At 43.0% G+C, this 21,891-nt stretch overlaps 2 protein-coding genes across 4 annotated transcripts; both read left to right on the top strand.

The window, feature by feature from the left end:
- The first annotated feature begins 76 nt into the window (after positions 1-76).
- lmtk3 (lemur tail kinase 3) lies at positions 77-15,913 on the top strand. 3 transcript variants are annotated; one of them, XR_015713615.1, is made up of 17 exons: positions 77-204; positions 1,901-2,049; positions 2,456-2,603; positions 2,883-2,956; positions 3,148-3,266; positions 3,421-3,508; positions 4,470-4,618; positions 4,693-4,777; positions 4,839-4,960; positions 5,166-5,315; positions 5,392-10,933; positions 11,005-11,171; positions 12,643-12,773; positions 12,854-13,167; positions 13,227-13,311; positions 14,706-15,103; positions 15,187-15,913. XR_015713615.1 is itself a non-coding variant. In XM_087812484.1 (16 exons), exons 1-16 carry the CDS (start codon positions 111-113, stop codon positions 14,837-14,839), a joined length of 7,536 nt encoding a protein of 2,511 aa, XP_087668610.1. In that variant the 5' UTR covers positions 77-110; the 3' UTR covers positions 14,840-15,913. The 3 variants fall into 3 exon arrangements, 2 of the variants coding, with proteins under 2 accessions (XP_087668610.1, XP_087668609.1); XM_087812484.1 differs by having other exon boundaries at positions 1,901-2,034; positions 14,706-15,913; XM_087812483.1 differs by having other exon boundaries at positions 14,706-15,913.
- A 333-nt stretch (positions 15,914-16,246) lies between these two features.
- Positions 16,247-20,733, top strand: prpf31 (PRP31 pre-mRNA processing factor 31 homolog (yeast)). The gene is made up of 13 exons (XM_087778919.1): positions 16,247-16,390; positions 17,080-17,283; positions 17,345-17,405; positions 17,468-17,551; positions 17,614-17,711; positions 17,818-17,924; positions 18,009-18,178; positions 18,977-19,134; positions 19,193-19,282; positions 19,346-19,473; positions 20,104-20,176; positions 20,256-20,483; positions 20,560-20,733. The coding sequence occupies exons 2-13, from the start codon at positions 17,080-17,082 to the stop codon at positions 20,668-20,670; spliced, it is 1,512 nt and encodes a 503-aa protein (XP_087635045.1). The 5' UTR covers positions 16,247-16,390; the 3' UTR covers positions 20,671-20,733.
- Positions 20,734-21,891: the final 1,158 nt, after the last annotated feature.

The following is a 21,891-nucleotide window of genomic DNA, read 5'->3' as shown; positions in this document are numbered from 1 at the left end:
AGGAGGGAGGAGGGGGGGAGAGAGACGGCGAGGACCCCGGAGGTGGCGGGGGGGACGGGACAGAGGCGCACACCGATCGTCGGCTCCGGAGCTCGGATGCTGGTGTCGCGATGCTGCGGCCACACTGCTGGGTGATGGTGGTGCTGGCGGGGATCATGACGTACTTGAGCCCGGAGAGAGCGCTCGGAGCCCCGCAGAGAGAAGGTGAGAGGAGGAGGATGGAGGGATGATACCCTGACAGGGATGCTGAGCGAGGATGATGTAGTCATGAGGCCTGTTTTGTTTCTCTGTTTCACTGCGAAATATCATCGCAGGGACTGACTTGATGGGGTGACGACGGGGAGGGTCCCCCCTTTTTTTTTAGATTTGCATGCGAAAAATATTGGGGGGGTGTTTGTGTCTCAGGCCTTTTCTTCTTTGGATTAAAAACTGATTTTGTTTTCTGAGCAGCAGATTGTGGGTCAGATTCATGCCACTGCTGTTGCCCCCACCCCCCTGAAAAATTCTGTCTCCCCCATTCCGTGGCTTGTGTGTTGTGGTTTATTGTTGTGATTAGAGCTGCTGGGCTGACGGAACACAAGGCCCGTAATAGATTCCTATTTATATTCAGTGTCTGTCTGGACATCTGTCTTGGGAGACATGAAAGAATAGCAGCTCACTTGTACTGTACGACACCCTCGTTTGTCTGCTGACACCCCACTGAGGGGGTCGATCCTGGTTTATTATCAATATTTGACTCCCATCATAAAGTGAGATTCTATTGAATGTAACTTCGTGAACCTTAAAGTGCTGCTTCTTGAGTGCCTTGTCACTGGTTTTTATAGTAGAATGTATTTTTAGGATTCATGAATGATTAAAATCACTCTGAAATTTATGCATGCATTGTTGACAGTATCGTCATGAGCTTGTGAGTGAGCATTTATTTTTACGAGGGACAAAGGAGGATAAGTGTGTGCGGTTTTCTTTATTAAGTTTATTTTATTTTTAATCAAATATCATGTTTCTGTGCGATTTATTTTCTCACGCAATCTTTAACGCTTGTTTACATTTTGAATTTCTCATCTCTTATTGTTTTATATCACATTTTAAAAGTCCAAACACGTTCTCGCAGTTGCAATTTATTATTGATAAGGTTGGATTTCAAAGCCTGTTTAATATCTGTTAAAATGTATGTCAAACTCCAAACAGAAATCTGCTTTCCTTAACTGTGATGCCACTAAAACTCTTCTTATCGTGGGTTCATATCCTCTGTCTTACTGTGATGCTACGCGTTTGGATTGAGTCGAGAACGACAACAAGAACGACCGAAGGGTATTTAACCAAACCTGCCCTGACACTTTTCTTTCCTACAGATGCTTCACTTCCCACAATCGACCAACTTGAGGTACAAATCTCAAATGTGCTGATCCCTCCCTCTCTCACCTGAGTACTGAACCTTTTCTGATTTGAGTCGTTCTTTTCCAGTTGCCAACCCCCTTCCCACTGAGCGCTCCTTCTTTACCTTCTTGACAACTCCCCCTGCTTCTTAACCGTGTTTTCTTAAGTGGAATGCTATCTCCGACGTTTCCTTCTTCCCATGCTTTTCTTCCTAACCGGAATGGTGAACTCTCCTACTTGCATACTTGGATTCTTGTTTAAAGGGATGAGTTACAGCGTATGAGACGTAGTTCATCCTCCCTGCTTCATCCTCTAAACATGCCCTGAAGCAAAAATGGCGACTGGGGTGCAGCACTGAGTCCCAAAGTTGCCACGAAGAAAAACGCTCCGATGGTTTCCCCATGTAACAAGATTTTACACCTCCATGAGTCATTGAGGTTCCTAAGTCTTGACCTAAAGCTAACCTTACCCTTGAAACCGAACGAGTGTTAAAATCGTTTGTCTTGTTTTGTGTTCTTCGCAGTTTCTCAGACCCGGACGGCTTCCCTCTCTCCGCCACCGTACGTGGTCATCCTCATCTCTTGTTCCGGGCTGGTGTCCTTTGTGTTGCTGCTCCTCACCTGTCTGTGCTGCAAAAGAGGAGGAGTTGGGTTCAATGTAAGTCTTCAACATGTAAGAGATTTATTCACCTCTCTTTTTGCCTGCTCACTGCTCGCTTGTATTTCTTTACGTCTGTCTTCACCGACTGTGCACTTGAAGAGAGCGAGAGGCGACGGAAGCATGACTCACTAATGTCACTGTTTAAAAATAACAAACCCTGACGTTTTTTGTTTTTTTTATCCTGGTCTCGTATCGTTTATACTTTGACATTTAAAGTCGATTCAAGAAAGTGTTTTAGCTCTACGAAATGAGACAATATTTGACGATGCCCAATGGTGAGCACGACCTTTGCACTCTAGACTTTCTGAACACTGTCCGTCATAGTTGCACCTCCCAGAGTGCTTTTCCTCTGTTCAGCCATGTCGCTTTGGTTTTGTTCAAGTCATGGATATTTTTTGCTTCTGATGGGATCGACCAGGAGTTTGACAATGCCGATGGGGAAGAGTGTTCTGGAGGGTCCAGTCCCATCCAGGAGGACAGCATTTCATCATGTCCCTCCCTCCCTGAGGTGTACACCTTACCTGTCAGAGACCGGACCAACTGTTCTGCCCTACAGGAAGGAGCAGGTAATAACCTTGTTTTTATTCGTAGACATAAACATTTCCGGGTTAGAAATCGATGTTAAAGAGTTGTTGGGTCCCAACACAAAGTTGGCATTAGATGTCTTTAATGATAGCACAACAATGTAAGGCTCCAACATAAAATCACCTCTTCCCTGGCACCAAATTCTTTGGCCTCTGCGGAAATGAGCGACCTGAACCGTTGGTTAGAATCCATTAAAATAGAGTTATATATAGCGACTGCGCTGTATCACGCTGTTAACGCCACTTCATTTTCCTCGGCAGACTCCAAGTTGCAGTGTTTCAAAAGACACACTTTAAACTACCTGCAGGAAATAGGAAATGGCTGGTTCGGAAAGGTAAGAACATGATTCACAGCTCACAGATTCGGTGTTTCCGCTTAAACACACAGGCCTTCATAAACACGCTTGGATTAATGCGTTTTTATTTATAACTGGCGGCGGACCAGACTCGTAACTCACCACAACATTACTGCTGGTACATTTCCTCTTGGCGCCTCTCCACGTTGTTCTCAATCAATCTCTTGCAGGTGATTCTGGCCGAAGTGCTGTGCGACTGCAACTCGTCTCAGGTGGTGGTGAAGGAGCTTCGGGTCAGCGCCAGCCCTCTGGAGCAGAGGAAGTTCCTGGCTGAGTCCGAGCCATACAGGTGAGACGTCACTTTCTTCATTCAAGAATTTAATGAAGTAACGATAAGGGCACAGAAGAGACTGCTTCCAAAAAACTACTTTTAAAAAAATTGCCACAGAATCTTCTGTTAAGAAGTCCACCCACGTCTGGACTAAAATGTATTTTCTTGGCAGGAGCCTGAAGCATCCCAACATCCTTCAATGTTTGGGCCAGTGCAGCGAAAGTATCCCTTTCCTTCTGGTTATGGAGTTCTGCCAGTTGGTAAGTTGGAATCTTCCTTTGAACCTTCAATTGAAGATCCTGTTCCTGTCTGTGTTATCATTTCCTTTTATCTAGAAACTCTAATAACCTTCTGAATTCTGAAAGAACTATGACCTTTGCACTTAACCGGCTGTCATTACTGTAGCCGAGAGCACTTCTGCATTTAGACACCAATACATAGAGCAGATTAGCCGATGTAGCCCCATCACGTGGATCATGAGCTGGCTTCTCAACACAATACCCCTTTGAAAATGTGCTTGATTTAAAAACGTTTTATGATGGTAGACATTATAACAATGGTTGGGATCCAATGGTGCCGTTGCACGTGTATCAAAATAGAAATTGTGAGCAGTCTTATGTCATAATAAATGACGTCAGAACACTGTTGACATGTTTTCTAATTGTTATTGTACCGTTATGGCCAGTCCACGTCATCAACAAAGGTCACCGTACTATACAGTCATCGTTCATAATGGACTAGAGTTGCTAGTTTTTAAGTATAGGAATTCAAGTTTGGAGGTTTGGTTCCATCCACAGGAGGGATTGTTTCTCAAACAGATGCTGCTTTACCAGTGAGTAGAGATGAGATTTTCAACAAAGTGTTTTTGTAAGAATGAGCTCAGCATTGAAAGGCATGGTGTTATATTGTTTGGTTAAATCTGGAAGCTTGACGGTCCAGTTTGTGGCAACTCTGGTATTAATGTTTGTTTGAATATGCAAAGTGATGGATACGGAACCTGGCCATGCCCTTTCTGCTATCCTGCAATGGTAATAAGATACGTGTATATATTATTGTCACTGCTAAGTTTCAGTTTGACACCTCCTTCAGGTTTTAAATAGTGTTTTGGCATTTTTGCACTTCACAATGTTAACCAATAAACCTGGCTGAGGTTGTCGACAGCCACTGCTAAAGTTTAAATAACTGGGTATTCAAACAATCCTGATCCAATTTTTTCAAAAGGGTGACCTAAAGAGATACCTGCGAGCCCAGCGGAAGTCAGACGGGATGACCCCTGACCTTCCGACCCGCGACCAATTGACCCTGCAGCGGATGGCTTTTGAGATCACTTCAGGTCTTCTGCACCTTCATGAGAACAACTACATTCACAGGTCAGCCAGAGTTTGGATACTGTACCCAAAACCAAGTACTAAGTTCAGTTCAATAGCTAATTTTCTTTTTTTAGTGACCTGGCACTGAGGAACTGCCTGCTAACATCAGACCTGACTGTTAGGATTGGTGACTATGGACTCTCGCACAACCATTATAAGGTGGGTTACATACTAACTGTCAGATTTGTTCCGAGATGTTCATTTAATACCTTGTGTGTAGGAGGACTACTACCTGACACCTGACAAACTGTGGATTCCATTGCGCTGGATCGCTCCGGAGCTGCTGGAGGAATACAGAGGGTCCCTTATTGTCACCGACCAAACTAAAACTAGCAATGTTTGGTGAGTTGTTAAGCAAGTTTTACCAGTGAGTTCAAATGTGATCCACGTGCCATGCAACGTACCAGTCTACCCGTTGGGAACCACTGTTTTGTACGATCTTCACAATGGATTTAGGATGTATTATGTTTGGATGGCTGTTAGTGTCTCCCCCGCCCTAGCACTGATGAACATCGTAAATAAAAATCTGTCCATTTCTTTACCGCAGGTCGTTGGGAGTTGTGATATGGGAGCTGTTTGAGTTTGGCTCTCAACCTCACCGACACCTAAGTGATGAAGAGGTGTTGACCTTCGTCATCCGTGAGAGACAAATCACTCTCGCCCAGCCCAGACTCAAACTTTCCCATGCAGATTACTGGTTAGTGAAAACACTTACATTCTACGTAAAATAAAATTTTTCCACCAAACTTTACCAACTTTTGTTTCCACGACAGGTATGAGATAATGCAGTCCTGCTGGCTACCTCCTTCTCAGCGTCCTTGTGTCGCAGAGATATTCCTGCTTCTCTCCTCCCTTCTCGCAGCAGAGCGGGGGATGGCCAGGGGGAGCACTGGAGAGGAGGATGAGGAAGATGAGTATGAGGAAAGCAGAGGAAGAAGAGGAGAAAGTGAGGAATCCTTTGAAAGGCGCTGGGATTTGCTCCGTCCGCCTGCTTTCCAGACGTTAAATGAGCGGCAGCGGGAGAGAGAGTATTCAAGACAGGACAGAGATTCCTCTTACCCTCTTCTGGACCCTGTGGGTAACCGAATCTCATCCACTTCGTCAGAACTGGACGATATCCTAACAGTTACCGAAACTAGCAAAGGCTTAAACTTTGAGTATTTCTGGGAGAAAGCCCACGCTAGAAGGGGCTACAAACCTCTGCCCCCTCCGCAACCCATCCCCACTGTGAACAACAACCACAGGCAGTCTTTGGATACTCCAACCGTGGTCCCAGTTATAAGTGCAAGAAGCCCCTCCCTCGCAAGCGAATACTACATCAGATTAGAGGAGCACACACCCCAGGATAAATCCCCAACTTTGAAAAATAAGCCACAGTCGTCTTTTCATGCGGACTGTTCAGGAGACATGGAGCTGGTGGAGATCCGCAGTGGTTTGTTAGGAAGGGATCGGGTTCCTTACTCTTCCACTGATCGGCGTCCCGGCGATAAAAGTACGCAGACAGTGAGATCCAGTGAAGTCAAACTCCATGTACCCAACACAGGAGTAGCAGAGTTCAGAGACACTTCGAGCAGAGTAACGGACTTCTCGGTCATAAATCTAGGGGATGAAGATGAGGAAGAGGAAAGGAATAAGATGGATACAAGTAAGAAGTCTTTTGCGCACCATCCAGCACCGGTTCTTCCTCCCAAACCTCGCTCAATGTCGATGTCATCAAATCAACTCCATTCACGACCCCTCCCCGCCCCACCGCTTGGCTATAGAGGACTTCCTCACTACACCATTGGTGGCAAAATAGAAACAGATCCCCTTCATATGAGCAGTCTTCCACCTTCAGCATTGGATCACCTCGGGCTCCATCGATCCAGGCAGACTTTACCACCGTCCCCTTCACTTTCGCCGTCCTTGCCTCCGTCAAGCCATCCCATTTACCCTGCTCCTCAGATGTGCCCACCACCTTTACCCCCTCATGCCAAATCGCAACGGAATTGTCCGAGCTACTATTCAAGGTACAGTCAGTCACAAATGCAACGATCCAGCAGAGACCCACTAACCTGTGATTTGTCTAACAGTGAGACTTCTAATAGACAAACAACGATGCACAACGAGAATTCTCACTCACGTACAAAAGACTTTGAATCCCCCAAACGTAGAGTAAATCCTCTTCGGCCTATCTATCGCAACTTACCTCGTCCGCAACCTGAGATCGATAGGCAGTCCTCATCCAGTCCGACATACTCGGATGAGGACGACTCTCCCTTCATGTCACCAGAAAAACCTAGCAGTGCGACTATTGTGGCTCACTCCAGCTTGTCGGAGGACGCCGATCCCTCTCCAAGTGAGTTCTTTTCTCGAGGAATGAAACGGACCCAGTCCCGTCTCGACACTATCCTGCCTGCCATCTGGAGGGAAGACGCCGAACTTCATGCAGAGCGTGTGGCCGCTGCCAGAAAATCCCCTATGCACCTGTTTTTGACAGAGATATCAACTGTGAATGAATCCAACGAGTCAAAGCCAGAGAGCTCGTGGAGCCAACACAACGAGGATAAAGGGGATGGAGAGGGATGGGCAAACGTCCTCCATCCTAACAGAGGGATGCGTCGCTCCCAGTCATTGATTACAGAATATGGCTCAAAGGGGAAATCCTGGGGACGAGAAAAGTCCTGCGGAGGACCACATGACAAAGTTGAGGAAACGGTCACAAAGGAGTCTTTCCAAGGGGATTTATTTCTAACAGAAATTGATACAGGTGGGATGGGCACGGAAACAGAGATCAGTTCTGGCAATGATCCAGTGAAATATCTATTCCCAGCTGGATCTAGACTGCAGCCCTATGCGTATTCCTCGGCCCTTCCCTCGTACACCGAAGCTGAAGAAGCCTATTCCAAAGGCATCCGCAGGTCCCGTTCTCTCCTCTCTGAGATCACGCATGAAAAGGATGGAAAAGAATCACAGCCCTCTGAGGATTCTAAAAGACCAGGAATGACCAGGGAGGAGTTTTTAAAAGAAATCCAATCTGCCGAAACCTTTCTGACGGAAATAATTTCTCGGCAAAACGCTGCCGCAAACAAAAAGGAAGGCGACTCTGCGCACTCGCCCACTCCACTCTCCCCTGAATATGAGTCCATATGCATTGACCCGCAGTCAACCCAGACCATCAGCTTTCAGTCGGAGAGCTCCATACGTGCCTGCAGCAAGGGCAAAGAAGAGACACAAACTGAGGCTATATATGCTCAAGTGACCAAGAGAGCTAAACGCAGTGAAATCAAAGTTTCCACGAGACCTGAGATCCCAATCCTTCATATTGGTTCGGGCAAAAAAGCCATCACAGGAGATGGGCAGGACGAAGAGGAAGACTCTCAATCAAGTGAAGTCATATTTTCTGATGTAGCGCCTAAAAACGGTCTGCTGCACAACCAAATATTGTCATGCCAGAAAGACGAGTGTTCAGATGGCCCGGCACTACCAGCCAGAGGAGAGCTCAGAGAAGAATCCCTTAAAAATGATGAAGCTATGAAGCAACAGGAGATTAATTCAGACAAAGGATTTTTTCCAGGGAATTGCCAGGTCATCAGCCCAAGAGGATCTGACTCTCAAAATGAGGAGTGTCAATTTATCAACAAAACCTTGAGTGGTAATTCCCACGATGACGAAAATGGGCAGCACAGCAGCATCGTTCAAGATGTTACCATGAAGACATCGACTCCTGAGTCCTGTCCTCCCACTCCTGACTGGGAGCCGTCGACTGACGTTTCACTTACCACCCCAACGGACTCTGTCCTGTCGCCGATGACCTCTAGCTCAAATGACGGCCTCACCCCCAGTGACTCATGGACAGGGGGAGGGGCCGGGAATGTAGGGTGGCGGGCACTTGGAAGTGAGACGCCCCACCGAGACTCTGCCTATTTTTCAGACAGTGATTGGGAAAGTGAAGGGATGAACAGGAGAAGCAGTGATGGGCTTATAACCTCCAGGCCAGGGAGCAGTAGAGGCGGAGATCGTGGCACTCTCACTGGTATTGAAGAAAAAACTGAAGAGGAGGGAGAGTTATCGACCAAGAGCCCTTCAAAAAGCAGGACACAGTCATCAGAGGAAGGAGACCTCGACTCTATTGTGACAAAGGTTACTCCACTCCTGGATGAAAAAGACGGTCTTAGCAAACAGCTCGGGCCTCTGGACAGAGACGACTCTGGTATCTTCCACGTAAAAGTCCAAACACCAACACTTTTTTTTGATCCCCTCCAGACCAAAGACTGTGTCGACTACATCGACAAGATGTTTGCGAAATTGGACGAGGAGCCACTGAAAGAGCTGCAACAATGTGTGAAAGCAAACACAGACTGCGTTGACCCACAATTGACAGACTGGAAATACCAGAATCATACCGAAAACCTACGTTATCATCCTGAATCTGACGGCAAAGGCAAGGTTTTGGTTTTGGAAAGACAAAATGATGAATCAAAAAATGTGCTGGCAGACATACCTCGGACTCTGAAGTCCTGTGAAGCTTCCAACTGTCATGACATCAAGACAGAATTACCAAAAAAACATAGAGAAGCAAGTGACGTGTCAATCGTTGTTCAGTCCAGTGAGGACATGTGGGTTGTTGATCCAGGGAAAGATATTCCCCAGGCCTCTTTGGGAGAGGAGATTGGTCTGAAAGACAACTTAGATAAGGAATCAATCCAGCTCGAGCAGGAGACCGAGAAGGAATTGGTAGCAGCAGAGTTGAGTAATGCCATGAAGGAGAAGTCCCCTCTGAAAGAAGCAGAACGATTCCAGGAGAGGGAGTTGGGCGAGGGAGAAGAGTTGACAAATCAAGGCTTATGTTGTAGTCCGGAAAAAAGAAGTCCCACTAGCGGAGAGCTGGACTGTCACCGAGACCGGCTCGTGTGGCCCGATGAGAACGACCAGTTTGCTTCTCCAGAGAAAAGGACTCAAGACGAAGATCTCAGATGTGAATTTTTCTCTGGATTCGGGAAGTCCTGGGAGGTCGCGGAGCGTCTTGTCGTGGGCGAAGAGTTCTGGGAGACTCAAGGAAATGATGAACTGGCAGGAAGGGAACCGCATCCTGCTGTGCTCGAGGACAGCGGAGAAACTTTAAACAAGGAAACACAAGGAGTAGAGGAAGAGAAAGAGGCATTCTGCAATAACGATTCGGGTGAACATCAGGCTGATGAAGCACTTTTACAACAGGAGGAAAACCTTGAGAACATAATAGCTACAGATGTTTTAATTGAAACTCCAGAGAGGGAATTGTCACTAGTGGAAATAGAGAATGTGGAAATCCCAGATCCAGAAAGATGTATCGCGAAGCCGTCGATCAGAGACGATGCAGAAGAAAACGAGAATTTCAACAGCTGTTCTCAGAATCACTTCCCGGTCCAAACGATGGAACCTTCTTTCCATTTCCAGGACGAAACCATGATGACTTTGACAGATTACAAAGGGGCAAGTATCCACATTTGTATCACTGAACCTCCTCCAGAGATTGAAGAGTCAGAGTCTGAAACAGTCCCGTGGATCAGCGCTGAGGGGTTTGGGGTCATGGATGACGACGACGATGATGATGATGATGATGAAGACTTCAACACAGAGAAGAGTGACATCACAGTGCGGGAGCTTGTTGACGTATACTGCAGGGAAGACAATTTCAGCTCTGTGGACTTTCCCAGCCCCCCTCGGAGCATCGACCTGGACCTTCAGGATGATAAGTTGGACAGCTTGAACGATTCCTTCCCGAGCCCGCCTCCCTCCGTCACCGACGGGGAAGAGTTCATCACTCACATCGACGTGGAAGACTTTATCGCGAGCACAGACGCTCAGGCGTACCCGCCGGACGAAGGCGTCCCGCCGGACGAAGGCGTCCCACCAACGTCATGTGACAACAAGACATCAGACAAACCGACCTCACCCGTCGACGATGATAAAAGCATGAACCTTGTTCAGATCAAACCCTCGCCACTGCCACCCTCTCAAGACATCAACACTCTCCCACAGTTGTTAATATCTGAGTGGAAGGACATGAACGAAGAGCCTCTGGAAGACTTCGAGAAACTGGAGCAGCTTTGCTCCATATCAGGCGACGAGGAAGAGAGTTTGGGAGATCTTTTCCTGGGGAACCTGGAGCTCCTGGAGTCTTTAAAGAAAACACCAGACGACAACAGCACAACAGAGGATATCGAAGACACTTCAACATTGAAGGAGACAGAATCTGAAGAAGAAGAGGACGACCTGGTGAGACGACAAACGTCCGATGGGAAGGACTTGGGCTCGATGTCCAAGATGACCACGAAGAATGGCCTCATGATGCAGGTGTGTGTTGCCGTCTTAGGGAGGAAGCGTTTAAACGTGGTCGTCACACTCGCTGTGCTCTCTCTTCGAAGGTGTGTGAAGAAAGGCTGCAGTTCTCCCTCAGTGAAAATGTGAAAACCAACGTGCTGTGGGGGGCCACGGTCCAGGACTCTGTGACCCTGAGGCCCTGGGGAGAGCAGACCTCGGCCGACAGTGCATCTGAGCTGGTGTCTGAGGACGACCAGAACGAAGAGGACAGGTATTGTGCGACTCAGAAACAATGAAAGTCAGCCAGTGCTGATCAGAACAATAAATAATGACAAGAATCAATTTTTAAGACTCCAGTTCACTGTTCAACTCATGTTACAAACATGTGATTTATATGATCAGCAGAACTTCATTATAACCTCACCCAACACACGACCAACAAGACAGTGAACTCCCATGATGCCTTTCTACACACTGCTCTATTTAGTGACAGCTGATTGGTCGCTACAATAGTGCGTTTAAATTAAACCACTATAGTGATTAGTCAAAAGTGATCGACAGCCGTTATTGGTTGGCTGGGCGGCAAAGCATTTTGGGAGCTGTTAATGTCACCATTATGGTTGTTGAGATTGCATTTTCAACTAAATGTTGTTCAATTTTAAAAAATATAAAATGGATTTTGTTTAATGATGTGGATTTTAAAGCTCCACTGTGTTGGCAAGAGGAAGCTTGACTGACTCGTTGGCAGAGTTTTCTGAGTGACAGGACGAAAGCCGTGGACGACGAGGGGCAATAAAATTGCCAGAATATTGTCTGTGTTGAGACGTGATGGGATCGCCTGAGTTACTACACAAATACTAATAACACCATCCTTTTGAACAATTGAATCATGTGATCACAGTGGATTGTATGAAACAGGAAATATAAGTCTTAACAGGATGTAAATATCAAACTGTCGTTTATTATTATTCATCTTTATTTGTATTTATTTATTTTTAAACTTAAATGAGAGAAACATACATACTGTACATCAGGTCTCAATGTCAATTTTAAATATTATTAAAAAATAAGCAAATAAAGATTAAAAAAAATAATTACAAATATAAATGTAAGTAGGATAATACACATGATATACTCGTTTAAAGACATTTGTCTTTTCCATCAAGTTTCTTGACATTCCACATATTCCTTATAGCGTATCATTGTTGACATCAATATTTTCCTCTTTTCCTATCTTAGCAAGTGAACTTGGATCTTGATATGTCACAATGTCAACCAATTGACTTAAATTTAAAATTAACCATCTCGTCGGCCACAACAAATTAATTAGAGGTTCATATTTGGCCCCCGAGCCCCAGGTTAGAATGGTTGAATTGAACATTTGAAATGTGGAAACATTACTATTTTACTATAACTATTTCCAATACTAGTATACTATTTACTGTTGGTACTATTATACCAACATTTTAATATTTTAGTTGAAAGGCTACAATTTAAAAAATAAGAAGTTTTAATATCAAACTCTGTGTGTACATTTTGTTGTATCCAATTTGAAAATATACTATGTTTATTTTGTTATTATTAAAATTATCTATAAAATTAAACATATTCAACCTTTCAATATACAAATGATTGGATCAAATTATTAAAAAAAAATAATATTAAATGCTTCAGAGATAACTGCAAAATTTCATTTAAAAAAAATCAAAGTTTCAACAGTTGAAATGTTGTTTTTTTTCCAGCGAAGAGGAAAAGGAAGCAGCAAACGTAGCGCCCGACTTGGAGCCCGAAGCATCTGTAGAGGAGCCACTGGTGGTGCTGGAACAGCCCGAGACTCCAGCTGCTCAGCCCACAGCCAACCAGGCCATGAAGGGTACGACGACGATGCTCTTATTCCGATCATAAGAAAGAGATTGAATTAATTCTGCTGAATCTTTTCTTCCTCCTCCACAGCAAAGCTCGCCCGCCTGTCTCTCGCCCTCCCGCCTCTCGCCATCACCCTCCCGCTCACCTCCAAAGGTGAAGGGGGGATCGCGGGCCGGCTGGGCAGACAGAGAGGTCTGCTGATGGGAAGCGACCAGGACGACGAGGACGAGGACGAGCAGGAGGACGAAAGCTCCCGGAGGGTGATCGTCGTCACGGAGACCGACGTGGACAAGCGAGTGGGTCTGAGGAGTCTCCTCAAGTCGCCCAAGGAGCAGATGGAGAGGTACAGGGGGAGGAACGTGTCCTTCTTCGACGACGTCACCATCTACATGTTCGATCAGGTGAGTCCACAGGTGATGGTTCAAAAGGATTCTGAGCCTGACGGATGTTTGTTTGACAGGAAACTCCGACCAACGCGCTGAGATCGTCGGCACCGACCGGGCCGGCGCCGGTGTCGGTGAAGAATAAGAAGCTGGACCTTCACGGTGAGTTCATCAACTTATCTTTAGCTCGATGGTTGATGATGCTGCAGGCTCTTAACTGCTCACACATAAGCTGTTACACTTTTCCTCTCAGCTTACTGTCACACACACTTATCACCTCCATTTACAGGATCATGTCAGTTCTTCACACGAACCTCCCACTGAGCTCACTGATAGTAACATTCATCGTGACCTTCAACCTCGTAGAGGAGCTGAAATATACACAATATATTTTTATTATTGTCAATCATTAATTACCTTTGTTTCTATGGAAGTTTATCAGTGCCATCAATATTGAATGGTTGAATTTAGCATTTTGAAATGTAGAAACTTTGATTTTTTTTTATTGAAATCATTTTTTAAGCGTTGATTGTTTTATTTATTAATTGAATTCAATTAATTTATATTAAAATGTTGGAATTTTTTTAATTGTTAATTAATTTGAAAATTTTAATATGTTCAAAATGATTAATTTCTTAACACAGTTTGATGTTTTATTTCCAGTAATTCAAAAATAAATGCTTTTAATAGATTATTTTTTAAATTCGTAGCCTTTTAAATTCGGTATAAAAATATTGGTATAATTATTTCTATTAAAAGTACCAAAAATACAATCCTTTTATTTGAATTCAATTATAAAATAAATAAACAAACAACGCTTTACAATTAAAACAAATGTTTATGTTTTCAATCCCTGACTGTGACCATGTGTCAAGAAATTGAAATTAGCATCATTAAAAATTAATTTTATTCCAGCATTTTACCTATTCCGGCAAAAAAAAGGATACGAATGTTAGCAAAAGACTTCTAAAGCAGCTATCAGATGAAAAGTGAAAAAAACTAAACCACTCAACTTCTATTCTCTAGTCTAGATCTGTACAAGGATCTTAATTTGAGAAAGTAAAAGCACTAACAAATATAATGAAAGATATATTGTTTAAATAAACTAAATGTTATTTTTAAATAAAAACGTTTTCTCTACAAAAGTTTAGTTATACATATATTATCATTTGAATTGTGGCTCTGGTGTTATACTTTCAAATCAATGTATTTACCTTTTATTTCCAAATATATTCAATGTTTCCTTGGTATAGAAAGTGTTATTAATGTGTTATTGTAAATGATTGTGTTGTTTTTAAATTGTAGATTTACAGAATTTGGTTCTAATTTTCGAAATAGAGTCAGGGTTGAGGGGTTGCTATGTAACTGCAGAATAGACTTGAACATTTTCAATATGAAATCATGCTTCTATTAAAAACAAATATAGTATGGAATCAATTAAAATAACAAGATGATGAATAAGAATGTTCGCTGCTACAATGATTATTGACATTTACGAAGGATGACCTCTTGACTCTCTGTCATGATGACAACCTGGTGACCGTCTCTCGCTTCAGGGCCCAAAGGCAAAGGCAAGGACTCCAAGAGAAAAGACGAGTCTTCAATCAAACCACGGTCACCGGTCGGAGCCGGTCCAGTGACGTCGTCCCGTTTCACCGTCAGCCCTGCCAACGACCCCCATTTAGTGTGATCCGTTCAATGTGTTGTCATGGGAACCATTAGAGCCGAACCCTCTGACAGTGGCCAGTGAATTAACCCCCCCGACAACCAGCGGGTCACTCAGAGGCTATTTTTTTATGGATCAGGAAACCGAGAGTTGACGACGAACAACAACGGCTTGCTGGACGTTTTCCAGGTTTTACCAGCAACGGGATTTTGTACGAGCTCCTGCTCGCCTTGTTATTTGGCTACAAATATCTTTGGAGCTTTGCATCGTGGGAAGAGGAGCTCTGAGGTTTGTGAAATCTTGAGGCAGATTTGACGGCTATGCAGTTGGAGTCTTACTGTGTACCAGCTTACCTTCTGTTTTCTCGGTAGATCGCTCTGCAGGTTTGCGGAGAAGATCTTCTGTCCTTCATGTGTCTGTAATCCTGTCTCTCTTCGTTCAACTTTCATTTGCAGCGTCAACGAAAACTCCTGCACATTTGTACAAACCTCACGATACGAGTGTAAAACGACGACATTTAGAGGCGTTTTTTATTTATCTGTTCTAGTACCGCGCGGCGAAACAGCCAATCTTGATTTACTTTAACTACTAAGTTATAAATTATTATTTTATATACTTGCGTTGAGCCAGAATGTTGCAGTATTTATTTGAATATTTATTTTTTAATTTAATTGTTTTGGGACAGGATGTAATTACTTTCTCTTCGATATCAAATAAATCAAAAATATTTTCCCAATCGTCTTAATGCAGATAAAAAAAGGTATTTTGTATAATTTAACTGTGAATATATGCCAATCTGTATGGATTTACGTCCTGTAGTGTTTCATTATTTACCAGCGTCTTTGACTTTAAGCTCTTCATTAGTTACCATCGTTTAAAGACAGTAAATGTAGCTTAGCATGAAAAAAAAAACAGAAGCCTTTCATCCGTAAATAACATTTATTTCATTTTGTACTAATAACAGGCCGTCATGCAGTCGAGATCCAAATAGTTCATTTGTTTAGTCTGTTTAAATGTTGGTTTTAAAAGCTGTATTGTTTTAAAGTTTGTTTTCCAGGGATGGTGTACAATAAGGGGAAATAAAAAACGAAATGTGAACCCTTCGTTTCTTTCACCGTTTTTTTTATTCCATCAGTGATAATAGTGTATTTTGAAATCAGGTCACGTGAACTTTTCCACTTATGAAATATTTGTATTATCGAAAAACTAAAGTAAGATATATTACTTCTTCACCTCAGATTTCAGCAAATACATGGAAGTAATATTTAAAAATAAAATAAAACGGGTTTTTCATTTCCGTTCGTTGTACATACTCACTTGTTACAACTTAATTATTTTTATTTATATTTAAAAAAAAGAAAAAAAAGCTTAAGAAAACCGGTTCTCGGACTACCTTACCCATAAACCCTCGCGAATTGATGACGCTTTTATTTAGCGACAGCACAGGCGCACCGAAGAAGCTACTCGCACACAAACGTTTGCCCAGGCCGTGGGCCTGTTTAACTCTATGTTTAGTTAAATAATCAGATTATTTATCTGTTTTTAGTGTTTGGTGCTTGAGACCTAAAGTCCAAGGTAAGTTGTTGCGTATTTATGTGAAACATTGTAGCATTTGCTAACTGCTAATGTATGCTAGTGTCGTCAAGCTTACGATTGCATGGATTGCTATGTTTGTTTCCTGAATTAAAACTGTATCAGTTTGTATTCATGTATTAATTTTGACAAATGAATATGAATTCTAGTTTTTAAATAACGGTGTTTTTGTGACGAGATTAGCCACACGGATCGAATCATGTTGGCCTTTAAAACAACGTGATCGCTAAACAACAATAAACAAATGGCTTGATATTAGAAACTAATTTTTAAATCGGCGTTTTTGAGGATTACATTCTTTAATCTTCAACATTATCAATGCTTTGAACATATACTTCCACATCTGTGTAGCTGGAGCTTCATGCGCAGCGAAAAAAAAAACACTAAAATAACTTGGTAACCATTGCTTCAGTTCGGAAGACTTTCTATTTATTTATTGACTCATTCTCTCGAACTATTGAGTTGTAAAGTCATTTCAACATGGCTGCACAAATGGGTTGATAAATGATCGTATTATTGATATTATTATTGTTATGGTACACACAGATTTGAGTTTTGGTACATTTATTTTTTTAAATAATCAATATAATGTCCAACCTGGACCTTCTTGATAAAGCTCTGCATGTGTCGAGTTCTATTTTTTAAATTCATTTGATTGCTTTCTCTCTCAGATGTCTCTGGCGGACGAGCTTCTGGCTGATCTGGAAGAGGCGGGTGACGAGGGCGAGGATGGATTGTATCCCGACGAGGAGGAAGGAGAGAGCGATGGTGAGCCCTCAAAAGGGGGTCTGGAGGACATCCCGGAGGAGATGGAGGTGGACTACAGCAAAGCGGACAGTGTGACCGCCATCGCCAAACTACGCAACAGCAGACAGGTGAGTTCAGACGCGTCAGATCGAAGTGATCTCCTCGACTCATTTTCAATTTACTTTACAGTTTTCCGACATCGTAGACAAGATCTCTCACTATGTCGGGAAGCAGCGGAAGATCTCGGAGGGTAAGAGATTAAAACTGATGAAGATGGAATATGTTTATTTAAAAATCTTCTTTTCTCAACAGTTTCTGGCCCGATGGAGGCCGACCCAGAGTACCGGCTGATTGTGGCGGCCAATAATCTGACCGTGGAGATCGACAATGAGCTCAGTGAGTCGCTCGATGCACCTACTAGAATGACCCGAGTCTGATGAATCTGGTTCTTCTTCCAGGTATCATTCACAAGTTCACCCGAGACAAATATTCCAAAAGGTTCCCAGAGCTAGAGTCGCTGGTGCCAGATTCCCTGGATTATGTTCGTACCGTCAAGGTGAGACGACGATGATAAATCTGACCGTTGATTCTCCTCCTTCCAGTTTGAGGCGTTCATAATGTTTTGGTTAATTCTTGACCGTCTTTCTTCATGTTTTGCTCAGGAATTGGGAAACAACCTGGAAAAGTGCAAGAACAACGAGGCTCTGCAACAAATCCTGACGAACGCCACGATCATGGTGGTGAGCGTGACGGCGTCGACCACTCAGGGGTGAGTCTGCAGGAGTTTAGTACGTTTTATTAAAACCTCACGTTTTGTTCCCGCTGACGTCGTCCACTCGTTGCTGGTTTTCAGGACGATGCTGAACGAAGAGGAGCTGAAGCAGCTGGAGGAGGCCTGCGACATGTCCCTGGAGCTCAGCCAGTCCAAGCACCAGATCTACGAATACGTCGAGTCCCGGATGTCCTTCATCGCCCCGAATCTCTCCATCATCGTAGGAGCCTCCACTGCCGCCAAGATCATGGGTGAGTCTTTTAATGTCTTCATGAGACTAACATTACTTTCCCATCGTCGGTGGATGCTTGGGTTTTATTTTGAGCTCCACTGAGATAGACTGGTTGTAACCTCGCTGAAGACATGACTGAACTGTTGTTAGATAAACTCACATTTAACTGTCAGAAGATCCATTTAATTATTCCAATTGAAATTTTACATTTGGTTTACAGTATATTTGTTATTTTTATACAGTTGTACACTTTGATTTATACACTATTTTATATACATCATCAAATCTACAACTTTAGAATTTTTTCAACTGTATTCAAATAATTTTAATTTTGGTAAACTATTTTAAATGTATTAAAACCATATTTTATTGCAATCAAACTATTATCAGCTGATCAAACAAGATGTTTTGAGAGTTTAAAAATCAGCAGAGAGAAGATTCCATATAATTCTTATTAATTCATTCTTTTAACTGCTGATAACGAGAATTAAAATAAGAATTTTACAATAAAAATGTGGTTTATTTGTCTGTTTTGTGCCCTTTTATTATCCTGATTATATTTCTGATTTCCTTTTTACATTCTAATTTCTTTCTATGTGATACAAAGTGCATAAAAAATAAGCTCAAATCTTCTTAAGGCCTTGCAGTACGTTGAAGGTGAACTCATCCTTATAGAACAATGAGTGTAATTACTTCATGAGTGCAGCAGGGGGAGTCGATTAATCGGAAGAAAAGTCTTGACTCTTCATTTCTGTCCTGAAGTCCAGCTCTGAGTCATATTTGGAGTCGAAGCCTAACTCGCCTGCTCCCTCCTCAGGTATCGCCGGAGGTCTGACGAACCTGTCCAAGATGCCGGCGTGTAACCTGATGCTCCTGGGAGCTCAGAGGAGAACCTTGTCCGGCTTCAGCAGCACCTCACTGCTGCCACACACTGGCTTCATCTATCACTGCGACGTGGTGCAGACGCTCCCGCCGGTGAGTCCGCGACTCAAATCCATAAAATAAGAATCCTCTTCACACTTTCACTCCTCAGGACCTGCGCAGGAAAGCGGCTCGACTGGTGGCAGCCAAGTGTACGCTGGCCTCCCGCGTGGACAGTTTCCACGAGTGTCCCGACGGCAAGGTGAGCTCAGTCTGCAGGACCACTCTGCAAGTCCGAGGTCCTCATGTGTGATCTGGTCTCCAGTACGGCTACGACGTCAAGGAGGAGATCGAGAGGAAGTTCGATAAGTGGCAGGAGCCGCCGCCGGTCAAGCAAGTCAAACCTCTGCCGGCACCTCTGGACGGTCAGAGGAAGAAGAGAGGAGGACGAAGGTGAGTTAGAATGTCCTCCCGAAAAATATTATTTTGTTGTTTGTATTACAATTGTGTGTATATAATATTTTATTATTTTTTGCAAATATTCTTGTTTTTTGTTCATTTTTTTTATCTCTCAATTAAACTTCCTGCCGCTAGATGGCAGCAGTCATTACGTCCAGCTAAATTTTATTTGAAATTCTGTGAGATCCTGAGGACGAGAGGATACAGTCGACTCCAGCATCTTTTAAAGCTGATGTTTGGACATATTTTGGTTTCAAAAACAAATGTAAGTAGTTGCGACTTTGTCAAGAGTCATGTGGTCTGTTAAAACGCAACACTAGAGTCAAGTACCCTACAATACTACAAGATCCCCAAGATGACTGTGGACGAGAGGATACAGTCGACTCTAGCTGCTTTAAAAGCTCAAGTTTGGACATATTTTGGTTTCAAAACAAATGAAAGCAGTTACGACTTCGTCAAGAATCATGTAGTCTGTAAATTCTGCAACACCAGAGTCAAGTACTCGACAATACTACAAATATATACTTGATACTACAGTATCACACTATCTTATCGCCAGATTCTTGCTAACACGCCTAATACGTGACACCAGCAAGACTTGAATCTTGTTCTCTGCTCTTGAAGGTACCGGAAGATGAAGGAGCGTCTGGGACTGACGGAGATCAGGAAACACGCCAACAGGATGACCTTCGCAGAGGTCAGTGGACTTTTTTTACAACATCTCCAGCAGGTTCCCGTGCTGGGTCTCACTCGGCGTCTACTTTCCTGATCCGCAGATCGAAGACGACGCCTACCAGGAGGATCTGGGCTTCAGTCTGGGTCAGCTCGGCAAGAGCGGCAGCGGACGGATCCGGCAGGCTCAGGTCAACGAGGCCACCAAGGCCCGGATCTCCAAGTCGCTCCAGAGGACCCTGCAGAAGCAGAGCATGACGTATGGAGGGAAGTCCACCGTCAGGGATCGCTCGTCCGGAACCAGCTCCAGCGTGGCCTTCACACCTCTGCAGGCAAGTGAACAGCTGGCGGCGAACAGCCGCGGCGCTCCAACACGGTTATTTAAAAGTAACAGCTGTTGTTCTGCAGGGATTAGAGATCGTCAATCCTCAGGCCGCGGAGAAGAAGGTGGCCGAAGCCAACCAGAAGTATTTCTCCAACATGTCCGAGTTCGTCAAAGTCAAGAAGGAGAAGATGTGAAGTGTAAATGTACTTTTTTGTTTTCCCCTTTTATTTTACGATTAAATGAGTTTTTACACCAAACTTCCCCTTTTTTTTGTCAAAGCAACCATCCCACCTCTGACACAATGTATCGAGTTCACTCTTAAAGGGAGTCAACCAGGGTTTTGTTATGACTGTGTAACAGAATCCTACTTCCAGTCCTTTTAAAATGAACTGAAACTGAGTACAAATTGTTAATGTAAAAAGTAGCTTTATGACTTCAAAACCTGGTTGATAAACAACAGACTTATACTCACGGAAAGAATTAATTGAGGAAAAACTAAATGACAGTGTTGAAAAATGTTTTCCATAACTTCTATAAAAAAAGAGTAATTTTGAACAAAGTAAATTTAGAACAAGTTACAAGTATGTTTGTACATCTGTATTAAAAGTAGTCTGGGATTTTTCTTTTATTTCTTGGGGGGGGGGGTACCATATAGTTTTTTATGTACCTAAAAAAAAATACAACGCATGACACCGAGGAAGCTTGGTTTAGTTTAGAGCTGAATTTATTTTTAAATATAAAAAACAAGCAAATTGTGGAAAGAAAATTGAACACGTAATTCTATGATCAAAAGTTTTTATTCTGTGGAAAAAAAAGCAAAAATAAGCTAAATGATGCACTTAAAATAAATAGAAAATATGAAAGTGTTTGCTCATAATTCAAACAATTTATATTTAGTGCTGTGAGGTTCAATTTATGAGCTTTATTTTGTTTTGATTTTTAAAGATTTTTATTATATAAAGCCCAAGCTAATAAATCGTCCAAGCAGCAAAAAGTACATGAAAAAGAATGAGAAATACTTTAATTGTGAAAAAAACATGAAGCTTACAAGGCCTTACTTACTTGTTTTTTACCACATGAAAAGCAAAAATGTCCAAAAAAGAAACTGAAGTATGTTTATATAGTTTTAAGCACCTAAAAATACATTGCGTCGTTCTTTCATCTCCAAGCAACATTTTAAACTCCTAACAGCTCATGTTAAATAAGACGCCATCGTATCATTTCTTAGAAGTATTTATTGAAATTGTACAATCCTGTTGTAACCCTGTCATGACATCTCCCATGCAGCGCTGTGATGAGGGAACGAGAATTGTCTGGAAATTCACATTTTTTGCATTGTTACCAATTGACCCCCCCCAGTGAAGACATGGACCCCCTCCTGAAAATAGACTCTGTCGAAGGCAAAGTTCTCATTT

This window comes from Callionymus lyra, chromosome 17 (assembly GCF_982586985.1).
Source record: "Callionymus lyra chromosome 17, fCalLyr1.hap1.1, whole genome shotgun sequence".
Classification (NCBI taxonomy): Eukaryota; Metazoa; Chordata; class Actinopteri; order Syngnathiformes; family Callionymidae; genus Callionymus; species Callionymus lyra.
Note: the sequence above shows the minus strand (reverse complement) of the source record. Positions and strands in the feature narration are given on the sequence as shown.